Source organism: Manis javanica, chromosome 16 (assembly GCF_040802235.1).
Source record: "Manis javanica isolate MJ-LG chromosome 16, MJ_LKY, whole genome shotgun sequence".
In the NCBI taxonomy this organism is placed as follows: domain Eukaryota; kingdom Metazoa; phylum Chordata; class Mammalia; order Pholidota; family Manidae; genus Manis; species Manis javanica.
Window position 1 is genome coordinate 48,092,146 of NC_133171.1, and position 17,462 is coordinate 48,109,607.

At 53.7% G+C, this 17,462-nt stretch overlaps 1 protein-coding gene across 7 annotated transcripts in view; it reads right to left on the reverse strand.

The window, feature by feature from the left end:
- Positions 1-17,462, reverse strand: part of LOC140846754 (anthrax toxin receptor-like) — a 50,993-nt gene that overhangs the window by 12,780 nt on the left and 20,751 nt on the right. For 6 of the 7 annotated variants that reach the window (XR_012126144.1, XM_073224431.1, XM_073224426.1 and 3 more), the window contains 12 exons: positions 16,124-16,312; positions 10,981-11,052; positions 9,715-9,786; positions 8,417-8,498; positions 8,271-8,304; positions 7,195-7,274; positions 7,044-7,112; positions 6,593-6,673; positions 6,446-6,506; positions 2,025-2,117; positions 1,200-1,269; positions 537-627 (listed from right to left, as the gene is read on the reverse strand). Coding sequence is in view for 6 of the 7 variants with exons in the window: in XM_073224431.1 (XP_073080532.1) it covers positions 537-627; positions 1,200-1,269; positions 2,025-2,117; positions 6,446-6,506; positions 6,593-6,673; positions 7,044-7,112; positions 7,195-7,274; positions 8,271-8,304; positions 8,417-8,498; positions 9,715-9,786; positions 10,981-11,052; positions 16,124-16,312 (994 nt within the window). In the remaining variant the exon portion in view is untranslated. The remainder of the gene's footprint in view (positions 1-536; positions 628-1,199; positions 1,270-2,024; positions 2,118-6,445; positions 6,507-6,592; positions 6,674-7,043; positions 7,113-7,194; positions 7,275-8,270; positions 8,305-8,416; positions 8,499-9,714; positions 9,787-10,980; positions 11,053-16,123; positions 16,313-17,462) is intronic. The other variant, XM_073224432.1, reaches the window with a different exon arrangement.

Sequence of the window (17,462 nt, forward strand, 5' to 3'; positions counted from 1 at the left end):
ACAGCTGGACCGGAGCACCAGTGCTGTGGAAATTCACCTCAACTATGTAGGGCCACAGGTGGTCCCAGCCTCCAGGGCTCCTGGGTCTGGGACCCAAGTTTTGAGGGCCTGGGCTCTAGCTCCCTGCACACAGCCTCCAGCTTACACCCCTCACCTAAGCCAGACCCAGATGGAGCTCTGAACTCCCCACCAGGAGAACCAGGCCAGGGAGGCGGCAAGGTGGGAGTCAGGGGGCCGGTCTCAGCATTGTTCCGGAGTCCGCTTGGAGCTCCAAGTGGTCGGTGTCATGTGCCTTCAGGGTGCACAGCCCCAGACACTTTTACAGAGGGACTCCCAGGGCACTTCTGAGAGTCGGGGCACAGCTCCCCAGTGAAGGGCTAAGGGGCTGTAGTGGCTGTGACGTGCTGCAGGTGCCCAGCTGCACAGGCTGCTTGCTGGGCCTGCCTTGGGCATTGCTCCTGCCTTGTGCTTCCCAGTGTGTCTGTCCATCCAGTGAATGGACTAAGCATAGTCCCAGAGGGAGGCTGCAGTCTTACCGTGGAGGTCACACAGCTCCTCCTGCTGACATCGAAATCGGTCTTGATAAAGGAGAGGCCATTATTCAGGCTGATATCAATGAAGACGGCCCTAAAGCACAGAAAGGGCAGACGGTGACCAGCAGCCCAGATGGCACAGTGCGTACACTTGGCTCAACCTGCAGCCTGACAGTGGTCCTCGTTGTAATGGCTCTGATCAGTGGGCATTCAGGACACCAGAGAGGAGGCAGCACGGGACAGGAGAGCCCACCCCAGGCAAGATGAGGTCAACCTCTGCAATGAAGGCTGAGCAGGCCGTGAGGAGCCCTGCATGGCCCAGATGCCCTCGTGGCCATGGGCTCAGTGGCCAGGCGGGCTGTTTGCTGTCCCCTTCCAAACTCTTTCCTATGACAGGGTATGCTGGCTTGGCCCTGAAAGGCTGCCTGGGCCAAAGGTACCATCCCTGGGGCCCATCCCCTCCTGCATCCTGCCCTCCTTGACAGAACCTGGGTGACAGGGGGTCACAGCCCCTCAGGGGACCACCCACACAGGTGGGTGCAGAGGAAGCTCTGAGCCCTCCCAGAACAGGTGTGAGCAGCTCGGCCAGAGGAGGCACCCCCCCCCACCCCCCGCTGGTCGCGCCATAGTGCCAAATCTGACCCGTTCCCTGAGCTTTTCACTTACTTGCCCTGATTATTTAACTTCGGTCCTGGGCATGTAATGGAGGTGTCTCGCACAGATACAGCCTCTATTCCTGGAAGAAATTTACATGCAAATAATGTGAATGGACATGTCCCCACATCCCCGTCTTCCCTCCTGTGGCCCTTGGCAAGCAGAGCCCACCCTTTGGCAGATGTCGGCTTCTGTTCTCTGCCTTCCTCAGAGCACCTACCTCACACCAAGTACCGTGCTGCTGACTCAACTGTCAGTTTAGCTACGACCTTCTGAACATTCTTACCCCTTTGTTGGAGCTTATAATGAAAACTAAATGCTAAGTATGGTTATGGGAAAGATTTCTGTGTATTAGTTTGGTATACTGCACCTTTGCTGAATTCAGGCATTAGTTCTGGTAGTTTTGGAGTGGATCCTTTAGGATTTTTTATGGCATCATCTTTCAATCTCAAGTGAACACACCATGCAGGGAGACCTGGCAGAGACTCAGAGCCCTGGGGCTGCCTCGACTTCCCTCCCACAGACTAATGGACTCGAGTCCTTGCCTCTCAAGGGAAGTGAGAGCCCAGGAAAGGGAGGGGGATGCAGCTCTTAGGGCACACCCCACCCCACACCCAGCCAGGGCTGCAGGAGAGGCTGCTCCCAGGTGTGTGATGGTTCTGGGGATCGATTAAGTCCTGGGCACGAGTGGCAGGTGCTCAGGCTCCCAACCAGTTACCCCTTCCACTGTCCATGTTGCTTATTTTTACTGTGTACATAGCAAATGGTCAGCACGGGCTTTGAAGGTCTGGTTTGCTGTGGGACAGCTGTCACTGGAGGAAAGGAGGGGCTACTTACTTGCCGTTTCCTTTCCAAGTCGAAACTGACACACAACTTCATCCTTCTGTATGTTTTTAAAACCTTTTCCAATAACCTTGACTTCATTTGTATCTGCAAGAGTAATATCCAAATGTCTCTGTGAGGAAGCGCTGAGGTATTTTCCTCAGATCACAACTATGGCAGGCCGCCCCCAAAACAGAATCCCCATGAACTCTAGGGAGGAGGCAGCTGTAGCTGAACCAACATCTGGGCAAACCCCTGGCCAAATCCTCTCCTTTTGCTCACTGAGGGCCCACGCTCAGGAGCCTGGGCTGTGCCTAGAGCACTCAGGGGCCCCTCCCCACTTCCCATGACCCACGAAGTCCATCCATTAAAGGCACCCAGCCTAGTTCCCTCTATAGGGGCAAACCCAGCCACAGGTTTCTGCTCTGAAATACCAAGGTGCCCCGAATGGGCACAGGCAGGGACCAGGCAACCCTTACATAACTGAGAGAGGAGCCAACACATCCTGGTGAGTCAGCCCTGTGTCATGTCTGAGCTGTACACGCACACCTAGGGGCCTGGGGACTTTCTGCCACCTGGAGTCAATTCTCTATTGACCCCCCCTCTTTCTGGGGGCCTATGGAAGAATGGAAACCAGAGAAGCCAGGCCCATTCTTGTGGAAACAGAATGTGGGGTTTCAATAGGATACGTGGCTTTCCCCAACACCTGGCTGTCAGAGGGTCAGGATCTGCTGTCAGTGCCCAATCCAGGACCATAGAGGATGCCACCTCTGCTCTAGACCCAGCTGAAAAGCTATCACGCAGCTCCTCTGGAACACCCTGGCCTCTGGTTTTCAACTCATGGTGCTGTGACTGCTGAGCCTGAAACCCTAGAGGGGACCTAGCTGGCCTGAGCCTTGTGGGGAAATTTGGCAACAGCCTCTACTCCCGTGTCTGTGACACGCAGGGAGTGTGGCAGCTCCGGGCAGGGCTGAGAGCCCAGAGCATGGCAGGTGCCGGCACCCCTGGGAACGGTGCACAGCGCCCCTCTGCACCATGCGTCGTACCCTGCCTTGTGTCCCTGCTGCCCTTCAGGCCCTGCTCTTGGCCACTTGCCCTCTTGCAGGAACTACAGCTCTCAGGGGTCTGATTTACTCTGGGAATTGTAGGCATGTGGAGCCAGGATGAGGTTTCAGGGTTTTGAGCAGAAGAGATGTTGAGTTAAAGGACTGTGCTCTGCCCAGACAGCTGCTCCTTTTACATTCTACCTGCCCTCACCCTGTTCCTCCAACAGCAAAAACCCCAAGAAGAAAGTGAATCCAAGAGTGAGCACAGCCAGCTTGCAGGGAGCTGTACTTCCCCCGCTACACTCCCGCTGCCCACCAGCTCTGAGGGCGCAGAGGGACCTTCAGTCCCAGGACGGGAGACAGATCCTTTCTGGAAGAGAGGACATTCTTTCTGGGAGAAAAGTTATACACCAGTCTGCCCGGGATCCAAGGATAGGGGGTGGAAGGCAGCTTCCTGGGAAGGCCAGGTGGAGCTTGGCGGTGAGAAAGGGTGGCTGACCGCCAGGACTGGCAGGGGCACAGCGGGAGCTGACTGCCCTGGGGCGGCCAGGTAGGGGCTGGGATACCACGTGCTGCCCGGCACAGTCTCGTGGAGAGAATTCCCACACTGCTCACCCACTGTTCACCTGTATGTTCCCTGCCTGCAGCTATTCTACTGCTGGTACTGATCCCAGGAGAACCCTGCCCCATGCCCACAGAGAGGGATGCTTGGGAAGACCCCACAGGGAGGCTTGTAGTAGCATCTCCTTCAGAACAATCTTACTGTTGAACAAGGGAGACTAATTAAATTAATTTGGTCCTTCAATGTAACGGATTGCTGTGCAGATGGCTGGAAAATATTATGTAGTGCATAATCCCAATAATATGGAAATATCCTTTTCAAGTTTACTGAGATAGGTGTGCACACGTGTAATCAAGTTCTCATTATACAGGCATGTAACATATGTATACTCAAGTAGTCACAGCAGTTCTCTCTGGGAGAGAGTGGGATGGGACCAACGGGGACTCTCAACATAGTGGAGGGACAGTGGCTACCCAGGCTGGTGGCAGGAGGGTCCCTTACTGCACAGAAGGCCCTGCAATGGCCAGTCTCATAAGGAAAACAATTCGAGGCCCCTCCTCCAGCATGGCCCCCTGAGGGTGAAAAGCCCCAGCATCCCCAGCAAATACACAGGCAGGATGAATGTCAGACCGCTGTGCCCAGTGCACCAGGCCAGAGCCAGCGTTCAAAGCACGTGGGCCCACCGAGGAGAAGTGCAAAGCAGAGGACTGCCTGGAGGAAATGCCAGGAGGGGAGCTGCTCCCAGGGGCGGGGCTGGAGGCAATTAACTGGGAGGGCATCCAGGGGGGTTTCCTGAGCAGCGCTAAATTCTGTATGTCCGTGGGCTGACTCACACAGGGTCCTGTGCAATTCCCAGCCTTGTCAGATGGCACCGTTACCATTTCTGCATTTCAGAAAGAGAACTCTCAACGATCATTAGTCCCTAGTTTGAGATACGCAGACTGAAGGGTTTCATGGGAGGTAGCCTGATGTCGATGTCGGTATTTCACTGTGAGGTGCTTCAGAAATCAGATGGATCATTGAAGGAGAGAGCGAGAGCCAGCAAGGACTGGTTCCACACGTGACCAGACAATATGGTCACACAGGAATTCTGAGGACCAGTTAGTGGAGATGGGGGCTCATCGTACAATTGTTTCCAATGCTGAACATTTTAAGCTTTGCATAACACAAGATTGGAAACAGAAAGCTGCATGATAGAAATAATATCATGGACCGAGCCCAGCAGAAGTCATTGTGCAGCTTGGATGATAAGTGCCTAATGAGAGGCAGAGACCAAAGGCAGAGGGAGGCAGAGGGGGCGGCCCACCAGGAGCAGCTTTGAGGGTGAGACTCCTGTGCGGTGGGCCTCAGAGGATGGGTGGGAAACTGAGGCAGGGCTTACAGTAGCCTAGCTGCCCAACCCCACCTCTGCAGCAAATGAGGTTTAGAGCAGAGGGGTGCTTGCCTTGCAGGGTGTCAGCCAGTGACCTCAGATTCCGTGGTCAGCCTGGGGTGGGTAAGTCCCCTTTCTGAGCACTTGTACCTGTGACAGGCTGGGGCACAGGCTTAGGGGCAGGGAGGAGCCCTTGAGACTCATGCCCAGCCCCTGCCTGCTTCCTCAGGGCAGCCTGTTGAAACGGGTTCTTCTACTTCCTTTGGGGGGCCACGTTTCTGCTTTGTACTTTCAAGTGACTGTCACTCTGTGTAGTGGCCTTTGACAAGAAGGCAGCAGTATAACAGATCAGAGCCAAAACTCTGGGCCACACTGGTAGAGGGCATGTGGCAGGCACCTGTCACTTCATCTTGGCTGCCATGGGGGATGAATGGTGACTGGCACCCTCACTGGTCACTGACAATTGTGGCTTGTCATGTTAGTCAGATGCCATGGCCTGTGTGTCCAGCAGACATAATCACAGAAATGAAGATGTCAAACTGGCTGCACAGATGGGCGCTTAACCCAGGAGGAGCAGGGAGGGCCCCCATGTGTGGGGTTGCTAGGCCACCTCCACACTTTGGCAAGCTTTGGGTTCTTCCTACAGAACTGTCACTTCTACCAGATGGTACACCTTTGCCCTGAAAGGCAAGTCCAGCAATTTCACAGGATAAGCATCAGCCTTCCAGATGAGCAAAAGCAGGAGTGGGCACACCTACTCTGCAAGACTCCCGCAGGTCCATGCAGGCCTGTTCCAGCACGATGATGGGGAGTCAGACAGCTGTCCCCAACAGCTGGCTCCGTTGGAAGCCATCATCCCAGAGGTCCCTTACCCACTCAAATTACATTTCAAATACTAATCAGACTTGGATTTCTGGGGTGGTTTCTAAATAGTTTGACGTATTGTCCTGGTTATATGTGGTTGGGTCCCATTTGGTAGTGTCATTTAGGTTTTTTAAAACAGTTTTTTATATTTCCTAATTAATCTTTTGGTTGTGAGATTAAAGAAAGTAATTACACTAAACTTATGTGGCAGTCATTTTGCAGTACGGTCACCCAGCCATTGTTAAAGTGATAGGGAGCCCATTACAAACCTGAGCAAAGATGCCGTCACATGCCCACCCCCAGCACACCCCAGGCACCATACCTCACACACACTTACATACGTACCTGACACAAACGTTCTATGGACCCAATGCACATTCCAAACCACAATCCCCCCACAGACAGCACATTCACACACACACAGCATATTACACACATTCACACCACACTCAACACACACACACACACACAGTACACTCAAACACACCGCACAAACTGGAACCACGTACACCACTCCCACCACACACATGGCACATTCACAAAACACACACACACGCACTTCTGTGTTTACAACAGTGACTCCAGTAATTACCTCTGTTGCAGATAGCGGAGAAATCCACAGACGTAATCTGCACACATGACCTTGCTATGAGCTGAAATAGAGTGAGGCGAGTGGCAGGGTCATGGGAGTGAACGGCGGGGGCATGGCGTGCAGCCCCCTTCATCCACCCTCACTCACTGGGTCAATGATGTCTTCCAGTCCAGGGTATCCACTGTCCACTTGAAACAGATGATCCTCTTCACCAGCAATTTCCAACAGCTGAAAGGGAGAGGAGATGACCTGAGCCCACAGCCAGGGGTGATGACCCAGAGGTCCCCATCCCAGGAGACAGACACCGGGGGCTAGACCCTGGCATCCACCAGCAGCCCACCCTCAGGGGAGGGAAAGCTCTTCCACCCTTGCCTCTGCTGTGCAGGTCTTACACAACACTTGTTATTCATTCTGAACGGCCACCTTGCACATCGTTCAACTCCCTGGGCCCAGTCTAAGTGGAGAGGGCCCCGACCCCACTCCCCAGGCACATTTTGGTGGGTACAGGCCCATCCTCTGGGTGACCCTGAGAGAGCCATCTTTGAAGCTTTCCCCAGCTAGACTCACAAGTGACCCCTCGTTACCTGCTCAGAATTACCTGGGATAGCTGATAATTTTGCACACCCACGAAATACAGAGTTGCCCCCAACTGCTTGGATTTTGCAGCCTGAGAAAGAGGAAGTGTTGGGTATAATAAATTTGGTCCAAATATGTGGACCAAAAGGCTGGTAACGATGGGCTTGACTCACTTCAACCTGTGTCTCTGCAAATGATTCTGGCAGCAGTTGTTCACCTGTCAGCACGATGATGAGGCTGGGTACCTTCGCTCCTGTGGGAGAGGCAGGGCATGTCTGGGTCTATGAGAGCAACTGTCACAGGCTTCCAGGACCCGAGCACTGCTCGCCACACCTCACCCTCCTGGGGAAAGGCCACCCCGACCTGAGCACCTGCCTCCCACATGCCTGGAAGGCTTTGCAGCTTATCATGCAACAAGAAGGGCCCCTAGCCCAGGACCCACTTTGCAGATGAGGAGACTAGGCCCAGCTTAGGGTTCTTCCTACAGAACTGTCACTTCTACCAGACAGTACAACCTTTGCCCTGAAAGGCAAGTCCAGCAATTTCACAGGATAAGCATCAGCCTTCCAGATGAGCAAAAGCAGGAGTGGGCACACCTACTGTGCAAGACTCCCGCAGGTCCATGCAGGCCTGTTCCAGCTCAGGACCTCACGCACAGCTCTCCCACGGGCACTTGTAGACCCAGCCTCAGGGCTTGAGGTCAGAGGCAGGTGAGCAGTAGACCCCCTCCCCAGCTCAATGCCTCTCCCTGGGCCCCACATCTTTCCTAGACCCTACAGCCAAGATGCAGATGTTTCTGGCAAGCACAAGACTTTTACACTACGGGAGACACAGAGCAGGAGCATCAACCCAAGGGAAGGAGCTGAAGGGAGAAGGAGTCAGGGAGGAATGTGTGCTCAGCAAGGGGGAAGGTCAGGCTTCCTTCTTACACGGAGGCCCCACTGGCCTAGGACCAGCTGGGTTTCCCCCTTTCTTCTTCAGGCAGCCCAGCTCCAGGGCCAGTGCCTCAGATTTCCTAGGAACCGCGAAGTCGCACACGCGACCCTTTGCTGTGCAGAGGGACATCACGGGGTGGTTTTCATCCCCACTGCTCGGAGCAGGAGGCTGCCGCTCAGAGAGGGCACGCAGCTGGCTCCACGAGTCAGAGCTTGGATGCGGCCAGGGACAGTCTGCACCGACCTCACTGAGGCCCAGGCCTGGCTCTTTCCCCGGACACCATCGCCAAGAAGGCAGGAAGCAGCTCACTTACCTGCAGCTCGTGTTCTTTCGATCTGCTCATTGGCCTGCAACAAAATGAAGGAAAAAGTGTTTTGGGGGTACAGTGAGATGACCCAATGATGATCCTCTGAGAACTTGATAAAGCACAACCACATCTCAGAAATCTAGGTTCTGTACCTTTTCCAATCCGTGCTGCATATTTATGCCTCCGGAAGGTCGTACATTGAGCAATTCAACAAGCGCATTGTTTATTTTTTTTCTGGAAAAAAAAAAAAAAAGTCAGAGGAGGTGGGAGATGGAATGAGGAGTTGCCTATTACAACCAGCCCCAGGCTGTCCTTGTCCATCTGCACTGCATGCAGCCCTGCCGGGACGGGAGACGGCCAAGTCAAGGAGCCCTGCCCCGGCCCTCTGTCCTGTGCCTTTGGCATTGGCTGGCCTGCTTCCCACCTTCCCAGCCCATATCGGGTGAGCAGGGTGGCGAGGGGACGCTGCTTTCCAGGCCCGTAGGTGAGGCCTGGCCTTCTCTGTGCTCAGCTCGGTCTAAGCCGTGCAGAACTGGGGGCCTCCCCCAGGGGTCCACCCTGACTGTCCATGGTGAGTACGGGGAGATCCCAGCTGCGATTCCATCACAGTGTGACTGGCAGCACGACCGCCCCCCGGGGGCCCTGCTGAGGGCACACTGTACGCGCACACTTAAGGCAGAGCTTGGCAAGGTCACCGTGCTCACCCTGGCCCCTGCTGTCCACAGGCCCTGGGACCCTCCAGTGCAGGGTCCTCAGGCGCTGTCTGGTGCTCCTCCCACTCTCAGGGGGGTTCCAGTCATTTTCCTCCATGAGAATCTTAACCTCCCTGCTACTCAGAAGCTCCATAACGTCCCACCTCCCACCTAGACCCTCCTGGGATGCAGGCCCACGGGGCCTTCCTCCAGCACCCTGTCCCAGCCTGGTGTTCAGGACCCACTCCTGGGCTCACCTGACCAGACTCTCTGGGAATGTGCTCCCCTCCTGAAGCACCCACACTTGGATGATACCCATCCCTTCCTCCCTGCTTCTGATTGTCTCCCTCTTTCCCCAGCGGCCCAGGACAGAAACTGACAAACAACAGCAGGTGCCAGGCTCTGTCCTAAAAGGCCCCCCACATCTGCTCCACCTGATCAGGGAATCTTCACAGTCAGCCTGTTCTAGGGAAAGCATAGAGCATGGAGGGAAGGACTAGGGTCAGGTGGCAGGATGGGCTCTGAGGGGAGGAGTCTGTCTACTAGCACAGGATCCAGCCAGTGCCAGTGCAGAAGTGGCAGTGGGGCCCAGGGGGCCAGGGCTGAAGGTCACGGAGGGCAGTGAGGGGAGGGTCCAGGGCAGCCGTGCCTGCACACCAGTGGGTTCCTCAGTGTGGGCTCAGGGGCCCCCTCTGCTCCCTGGCCCTCCCTGTGGCCTGATTGCTGGGTCGGCTCTGGGGGATCAATGAAACACTTACCTGTTCGAGGTCAGCTTCATGTTGATGCGGCCGTGTGTCGAGTAGGTAATGAACGACATACGCTGTTTGGGGCTTGGGAGGAAACATGGGCTTGTGAGCACCTATACACACAGGCTGAAAGTGATGCTGATATGCAACAGGGAGGGGGTGCCCACCAAGCTCCCTGTTCTCCATTCTGTCTCTTTTAGTGTGGAGTCTATTTCCTGGACTCCAGAAGTTCTCATCACTTTAGTGAAGGATTATGAGGCCTGGAAGGCGTGCAGCCCTCTTGTCAGAGTGCGGCATAGCACCCTGTAGACCCAAATCCCAAAAGTCTGTTTACTCTCTCTGCCTCTCTCTCTCTCTCTCTCTCTCTCTCTCTCTCTCACACACACATGCACACAGGGCTGCTGCATGCACAAGGAGACAGACAGCTTCATACTCTTCCACGAGGGCCCTCCCAAGCTGGCCTCTCCTCTCCTGTCAAATTCTTGGTACTTTCACTTCTCCTCCTCCCTGGACCATCTTCCCCAACTCTCTCCCCCTCATCTCAAAGAAATTATCCTCCCTCATCAGCCATTCATATTCTCCTCTCCCTTTTCACCTTCTGGCCCCTCTCTTCTGATCGCCTGGCCCTCATTATCCTTTAGTTACATTGTTCCCACAGGTCCCTATATGAGCTCCCCACTGGTCCTGGCTCTTGCCCACAATTATGAGACTTCTCTGCCTGGAGTACAGCTGGAGTCCTGCCTTTCTGGAGTCCCACCAGCGTCTCTGATCACGCATCATCCAGAGCTCCCTATGGCTCACAGCAGGAAATCCAAGCCCTGCTTCCTGGCATTATTGGCCTCTTTTGCCTTGGTCACAAGTTGACCTCTCGCTTCATCGCCCAGCCTTCCCATGTTAATCATGTTCAGCCAAACAGACCTCTTACTGCTCAAATGACCTTCATGGTTCTTGTTACCCTGTATTTCTCATCCTTCAAGATCTAGATAAAATTTCCACATCCAGATGTTTAGTTACAGTGTTAAGTAGTTTGCCTAGTTCCTAATCTATGAGGTCCTCCAGGGAAGACTGTGCCCCTGAAAACAAGGCCTGACTCCCAGGAAGGAGCCAAGCAAGGCTGCAGAGATCTTAGAAAACAAATGGGATCTGTCCTTCTCTCCTGCTTCAGAACACTGCCCTGAGCTTTGCAACCTGAGGCAGTCCCATGTACACTGCATCTAAATACCAATGTACTCAGTTAGAGAGGAAAACGCCCTGCAACACAGAGCTGAAAAGCCATACTTTTTAAATCTGTTCACCAAATCCTGCACAAAGCTCTGTGTGAACTCCCAGTTGTCATTTACACTGCGTGATCTGAAAAAGAAGAAGACATGAGTCAGAGATGGAGGTGCATGTATCACGTGAGCATGGTTTCTGCCTTCCCTGCCTTCCTGCAGGCCCTTAGCAAGCTCCTCCACGACAGCCCCCAGCTCCTGAAATAGCTAAAGCCAGCACAGCTCCTGGAGTGAGGTCAGCGGGTTACCTTCGTGGTGACTTTAGTCAGTGTGAGTGGCAGCAACTGACTCATTAGACCTGTGTGGTAGGGGATGGGGGACTTCTCCGATGAGGGGCTTTCGGTGGCAGACACGGATGGTTGATCATGCTACATGGGAATGTTAGGAAATGAGGTAGGATGCATTGGTCTGTAAAGCCTCCCGAAATTCTGATATGCTGTCTCTCCTGGTCCCCCATTTTCCCTTGGGAATCACCATTCCCAGCTCTCTGCTCCTCTTCCAGCCCTCGAACACGGAGGTGGGTCATGGCTCTCCGCTCTTCCTCCCCACCATTCCTGCCTACAAGGCTACATCTAAAACCGTCAGCAAACAGTGAGGAAACTAAGGACAGATGACCCCAATATCAAGATTATCCAGGGAGAACGTGTCTATCAGGCACTTTACGTACATGATTTCTGATTCCAGAACAACCCTATGATAGTACAATTATTCCCACTTTTCAGATGAGAAAACAGGATTCCACAGGTCATAGAATGTGACACAATTTCAATAGCTAGCATGGATGTGAACCCAGCTCTGGCTGCAAAGCCCACACTCTACCCATCGCACTTGGCAGGTCAGGGTGACACTGAGGCAGACAACTGCTGGGTAGCAAAGCAGCAGACTTTGTCCACCTACTTAGAGATTTTCTCTCAGACCCACACTGAAGTGCAGGACAACTCCATTCCTAACTAATGATGGCAGCACTTTCTCTTTTCCTCCCCATTATCTCTCTCCTCTGCTTTCCCATTGAATGAAAAGGACACTCCAAAGACAATTTATAGGAAACAAGAGTCTTCAACCCACTATCTACTCTGGGATAGTTGTTAATTGATGTAATTTTGAAGGAAACCCTTGATTCCATAACACAAGAATGTGAGAGCTCGTAGGCAACCACAGGGACCTACAGTCCCCAGCAAGGAAGCAGTAGGGAACAGGGCAGACACGTGGGCTTCTGGCACTCAGGGCTCCAGTCATGATTTAGTGCCCCACTCGTCAATGAGAATGGAGAGATGGGCATCAATACACAGCCCCACTATTAAACCTTGAGGCCAAACGTCCTAGTGATATAACTATTCTGGGAGAATGGATGCATAGAGCAGAATCATATAAGGGAGCTGAGATGTAACTAAGCTAAATTGTCTTCTTCCACACTAAGAAGTTAAGAGAGAATATGTAACCTCAAGCAGCAAGAAACACCAAAAAGTATAAACATGTTTTAGCGTATGAACATAGTATTAGATACATGGTCACAATGTGTAGAAAATACAATCTGGAATACTTGCACATGGCTGTCTCTGAAGAATAGGATCAGAAGTGGGGTGGTATGGGGCAAGAGCCTCAAGGTTTTTTTTTTTTTTGTGTGTGTGTGTGTGTGTATTTGTAATAGTGTTCCATCTTAAATTAATGTTCAAGCATTTCCTTGATAAATTTAAAAATGAAATTACAGACAAACTAGTGGCATGAAGTGTGAAAATGGCAGACTTGGAAGCTCTAAGCCTTCGATTGCACAAAGAAACACTGAACAAACAGAGGCTTAAATCTGATACATGCTACAACACACAATAAGGCAAACACAAAATGCCAACTGTCGTATGATTCCATTTACATGAAGTGTCCAGGACAGGCAAATCCATAGATACAGAAAATAGGAGGTTGCCAGGAGTTGGGGAGGGGTGAATGTGGAGTTATTGTTAATACAAGTCTCAGAAGCCCCTGTCCCTGAGAAAGCACACAAGCCATGGCTAGCTCCGTGAGGAACAGGTGTGAAGGGCCCTGAGAAGGAAAAAACAAAATACACGGAACGGCCCATCCAAAGGGGAGCACAGATCAACAGCCAGGCCTGCACAGCTCTACTCTTCCGTTCACCTGAACTCGCGAGGAAGCTGTGCAGGACACACACATGCTGAGTCCGGATGCGTCACTGAGGACGCCCATTCAGCTGTCATCCTCCCTGAGAACCTCTCCCTTTGCCTTTCCCGAGGTAGCCACATGCAGTGACGGATGGTCCTAACATCTGGTCCAACTTGGGAAAACCCTGAGTGCCAGCTGAGGCTGTCAGACCAGCATGGAAGCTCCACCTAATCCTACTTCTGCCCATTTTGTCACACAGGGGTTGGTGCCAAGGTGCTGGTTAATAAGCATCCTGCACAGGCTCCATGTCTGCAGTGGACGGATCTTGAAGCTCTGCTCTCCCCGCTAGGCCATCCCCTCTTCCTCCACCTTTGTCACACGTGTGGGTGCTCCCCTGGATTCTGCCTCTCCATTATCCTCTCACTGGGCACACCCACCTTGGGATCCTACTCGACTACCTCCAGCCTAGAATGAATGAATAGGACTACTCATCACACGGTGACTGTGACGGCGCCCAGAGAACCTCAGGAGGGCTCCCAGCAGAGACATTAGGCTCACACATCCCCCACACCCAGAGGGCACATGGGAAGAAAGCTGAGTCAGGGAATCTGGGCTGGGTCAGTGGCCCCTGTGGGGCAGGGAGATCCCAGAAGGTGTGATTTTGGCTTAACAGGCAGTTCACTTTATACTTATATTCCGTGACTATATCTGATGTTGTGCTGAGCAAACTACCTACAAGTTCCCCTTCACCTTCATCACAACACAGTGAGATGGGTATGAAGACCCCGACTGTATAGATTGGGACACTGAGGCACATAGAGATGAGGCAACTGGCCCAAGGCTCCCTGACCGGTGAATGGAGTCTGCCTGACTGTAGGGCTGGGGCTGCCTCCCACTGCCTGTTCCCCAGGAAGGGCAGGGAGCAGCCCCAGGAGGGAGGATGTTCTCTCTCTCCAAGCACTTGTCACCCAGCGGGCCCCGTCTGGGGGTGCGCAGCTCCAGGCCCTGGGGCTGAGGTTGCTGTGGTTTCAGATCTTGCCTGGTGGCTGCAGCTACACTCTAGGCACATTCCCCACTGGTGGCCCAGGGCTGGGAAGTGGGTGTGTTAATGCTTTCTTGGGCACCCTCAGCTCCTCCTCCCATTTGCACAATCTGGCAGGATTTAGTCCTGGCCAACCAAAACGGCAAGTGTCAAGGCGACAGCCATGGTGGGGGGTAGGGAGCACAGTCTGGTGGCACAGCCTGTCCTGGAGCCTGAGTGGGGTACAAGGGACTTCAGTGGCTCCCCTTCCTCTCCTTCCTTCTCCACTCTCAGGGCAAGGCCTGTACTCCTCACCCTGAGCTGCCGGGAGAGCCAGCTGTGGTCGGAGGGGCGAGGGCTGCCTGTCAGCATTTAAGAAGCCAAAGGAGGCAGTGGGAAGAAAGGGGCAGGAGTGGGGAGGTCCTGGCTCAAAACCTGTTTCTCTAGTACCTTTCTCACACGCCCATGTCACACTTCCTTCGGGGGGAGAGGGGAGTATCTTCCCACCGTCTAACGTTTGGAAGCAAATTAGCTTGGCTGACACTGAGTAAATCACTTGCACCCCAGCCTCAGTTCTGTCATCCCAAAATAAGGAAAGATCCATTGCCTTAAGGTTTGGGAGGCCTACATGGGAGGGCACGTTGCCTGGCACGTAACGCCCAATTATTATTATTACACATGCCCCTCCTGCACCCTGAGCCCTTCCCCATTCATCCCAGGGCCTAGATGTGCCTGAGCAGGCCCACCAGCAGAGAGCAGGGTGTGGGCAGGGGCACTAGAACAGGATGGCAGCTGAGAGGACCTTTCAGACTCACTGGCCCTCTCTGGGAAGACTGACCCAAGGAGGCTCTCAGTCCCCCAGGACCATTCAGACCCCAACCCAAGCCCAAGGTGGGAACCACTAGCCCCCTGGGCTGTGCTGAGGATCAGTGAGGCAAGAGCTGCCCAGGGCAACGCAGAGTCCTTCCCCGAGACAGTGAGGAGGGACCTTTCCTCCTTGGCAGGGGAGGCTCCCAGCTCTGCGGGTTCAGCTGGGCTTGCATCCCGCTATCACCAGTCTCCATGGAGACTAGGGGGAGTCAGAGGCAGTCCCCCCTGGGGATGGAATGAGGCAGCTCAGGGATCCTGGGTCCTGCAGCCTCTCCAGCCTCCAGGAGCTGCCCTCCTTTTCAGGAGACTGCACATCACATGCCTACCCTGCTCTCCCTCCAGGGATGGTTTTAAAGACAACAGAAAGGCCAAGAAAGCCCTTGGACACCAGAGACTCCTTTAAATATATTGACAGTCATACCACTGTCAACACTGAATAAGTAGCATTTATTCCCAGCCCACACAGGAGGTGAAAATGGAATCAAGGTCACCTCCCCCAAAGACTGAGACCCCCAAACCCCTTCCTTCTTTGAGGGCTTGCAGGGGCCTAACCCACAGCCTAGCTCCCCCGGGCTCTGGACAAACCAAAGTGTCCTGGAAGTGCACACACACACTGCAACTTGGGTCTCCAAGGTGTCCGAGAAAGAAGCAAAGCACTGGCAGCAAGAAAGCCAAGGGCTTTCTAAGTAGTGACACTGGGGATGCCCAAAAGCCACCTGGCCATCTCCCTGGGGCCCATTTACACAATAGTCATCGGTGTGAAAAACAAAATAAAACAAAACATGCCAACACACAAAAACCAAAAGCCAAAGCCAGAGGGCGCTAACTGCTGAGAAGTTTGCTCCCAGTAATTTCCTCACCAGCTGATTAAGGGGCCTGCAGGTCACAGATCTGGGCCATGTGGTCGGAGGGACTGAGTCATCTAGAAACCAGATGGGGGCCTTTAATCCTTTTCAGGAGAAAAAGTCCCAGGGAACAAATGCCTGGGGCATTCTTTCTGCCCCAGGAACAGGGAGGCCACAGAGAGTCTGTTCCATGAATGTGACCAGGACAGTCCCTGCTTCCCTCTCTCAGAGCCTGGGGCCCCGTACTGACCCCAGGGACAGCACTGTTCTATGGCACTGACTAGAGCAGGAGGGCCACTCACGAGTCCAAGACGAAGTACAGGTCGTCAGTGCTCCAGCAGGATTCCCCATCTGCTGGGCTCTCCTGGAGCCTGGAGCTGGGGTGGTGACCTTGGTCCTGGGTGAGGCAGCGGTGGAGGGTGCTCCCGGTGGTCAGGAGCGGAGATGGCAGCAGCAGCAGCAGGAGGATGACAAACATGGGACCCAGCATCCTGGGGCCCATAAACTTCAGGCCACCTCAAGCCAACACCTCCTCTGCTTCCTCCCGTGCTCAGGGTCCTCGGCACTCCCAACCTCAGCTCTACTCACGCTCTGATCAATATACCTTGCACCTGCAAGCAGCCACCTGATACCTGCCCTGTGGGTCCAAGTAGCAAGTGGTTGGCTGTGGGGTGATGGCCCCACTACTTATGCACCTTCACCCCACCCTGCTGAGGTATGTCCATTATGATGGACAACAGGTTGCCATGGTGACCTTGTGACCTGCAGCTCTGCTCAGTGTTCTCCCTGTGGGCAACCCCAGGCAGGAGTTTGAAGGGCTGGTCAGATGAGGCCTCTATTTGTCCCTTATCCCAAACCCTCCCAGGGTCTTTACAATTTCAAGGAAACCCAGCCCTTTGGTAAACTGACAGAGGGCAGCTGAGGGGGCCTACATACGGACATCACTGAGTGTGAGCAGGTGGAGACAAGAGTGCTGTAAAGTTTATCTGTGGGGACACTGAAGTCACCCAAGGAATAGAAGGATCTGGAAGACGGTTGTGAAAGCAGGCTAGTGTCCTTTGCGAATGAGGGACATTCCAGTTATCTGCTCTGTGTACTGAACCATCCCAGTCCTAAGGACAAAAAACAACAATTCCATATGCTCACAGGTTCTGCGGATTAGAAATTCAGAGATGTTTGAGCGGGCATGGGCTGACTTTCCTCCATGGAAACCCACTTGCCCTTTCATGTAAATTTTGGAATCATATCATAAACTCTCCACTCACCTAAACCTCTCTTAATATTTTACCAAAATAAAGTTAAATATGTAGATACATTTGGAGGGATTTGAATCTGCTATCTGGATTCTCCTACCAGTGAACATCAGGCACCAGGCCTACTTCCCTCCTTAGGGGCAAAACCAGCCATGGGATTCTGATCTGAAATGCCAAGGTGCCCCCTAATGGGTGCAGGCAGGGGCACACAGAGGGGGACACAGCTCTGAGGGCACACCCTGCCTCAAACCCAGCGTGGGCTGCAGGAAAGGCTACTCCCAGGTGCGTCGTGGTGCTGGGGATGGATTAATTCCTGGGTGTCACCAGCAGGTGTCCAGGCTGGGCTCACTGTGGGGAGGCAGCCTGATGTGGGACGGTTGTCACTGGA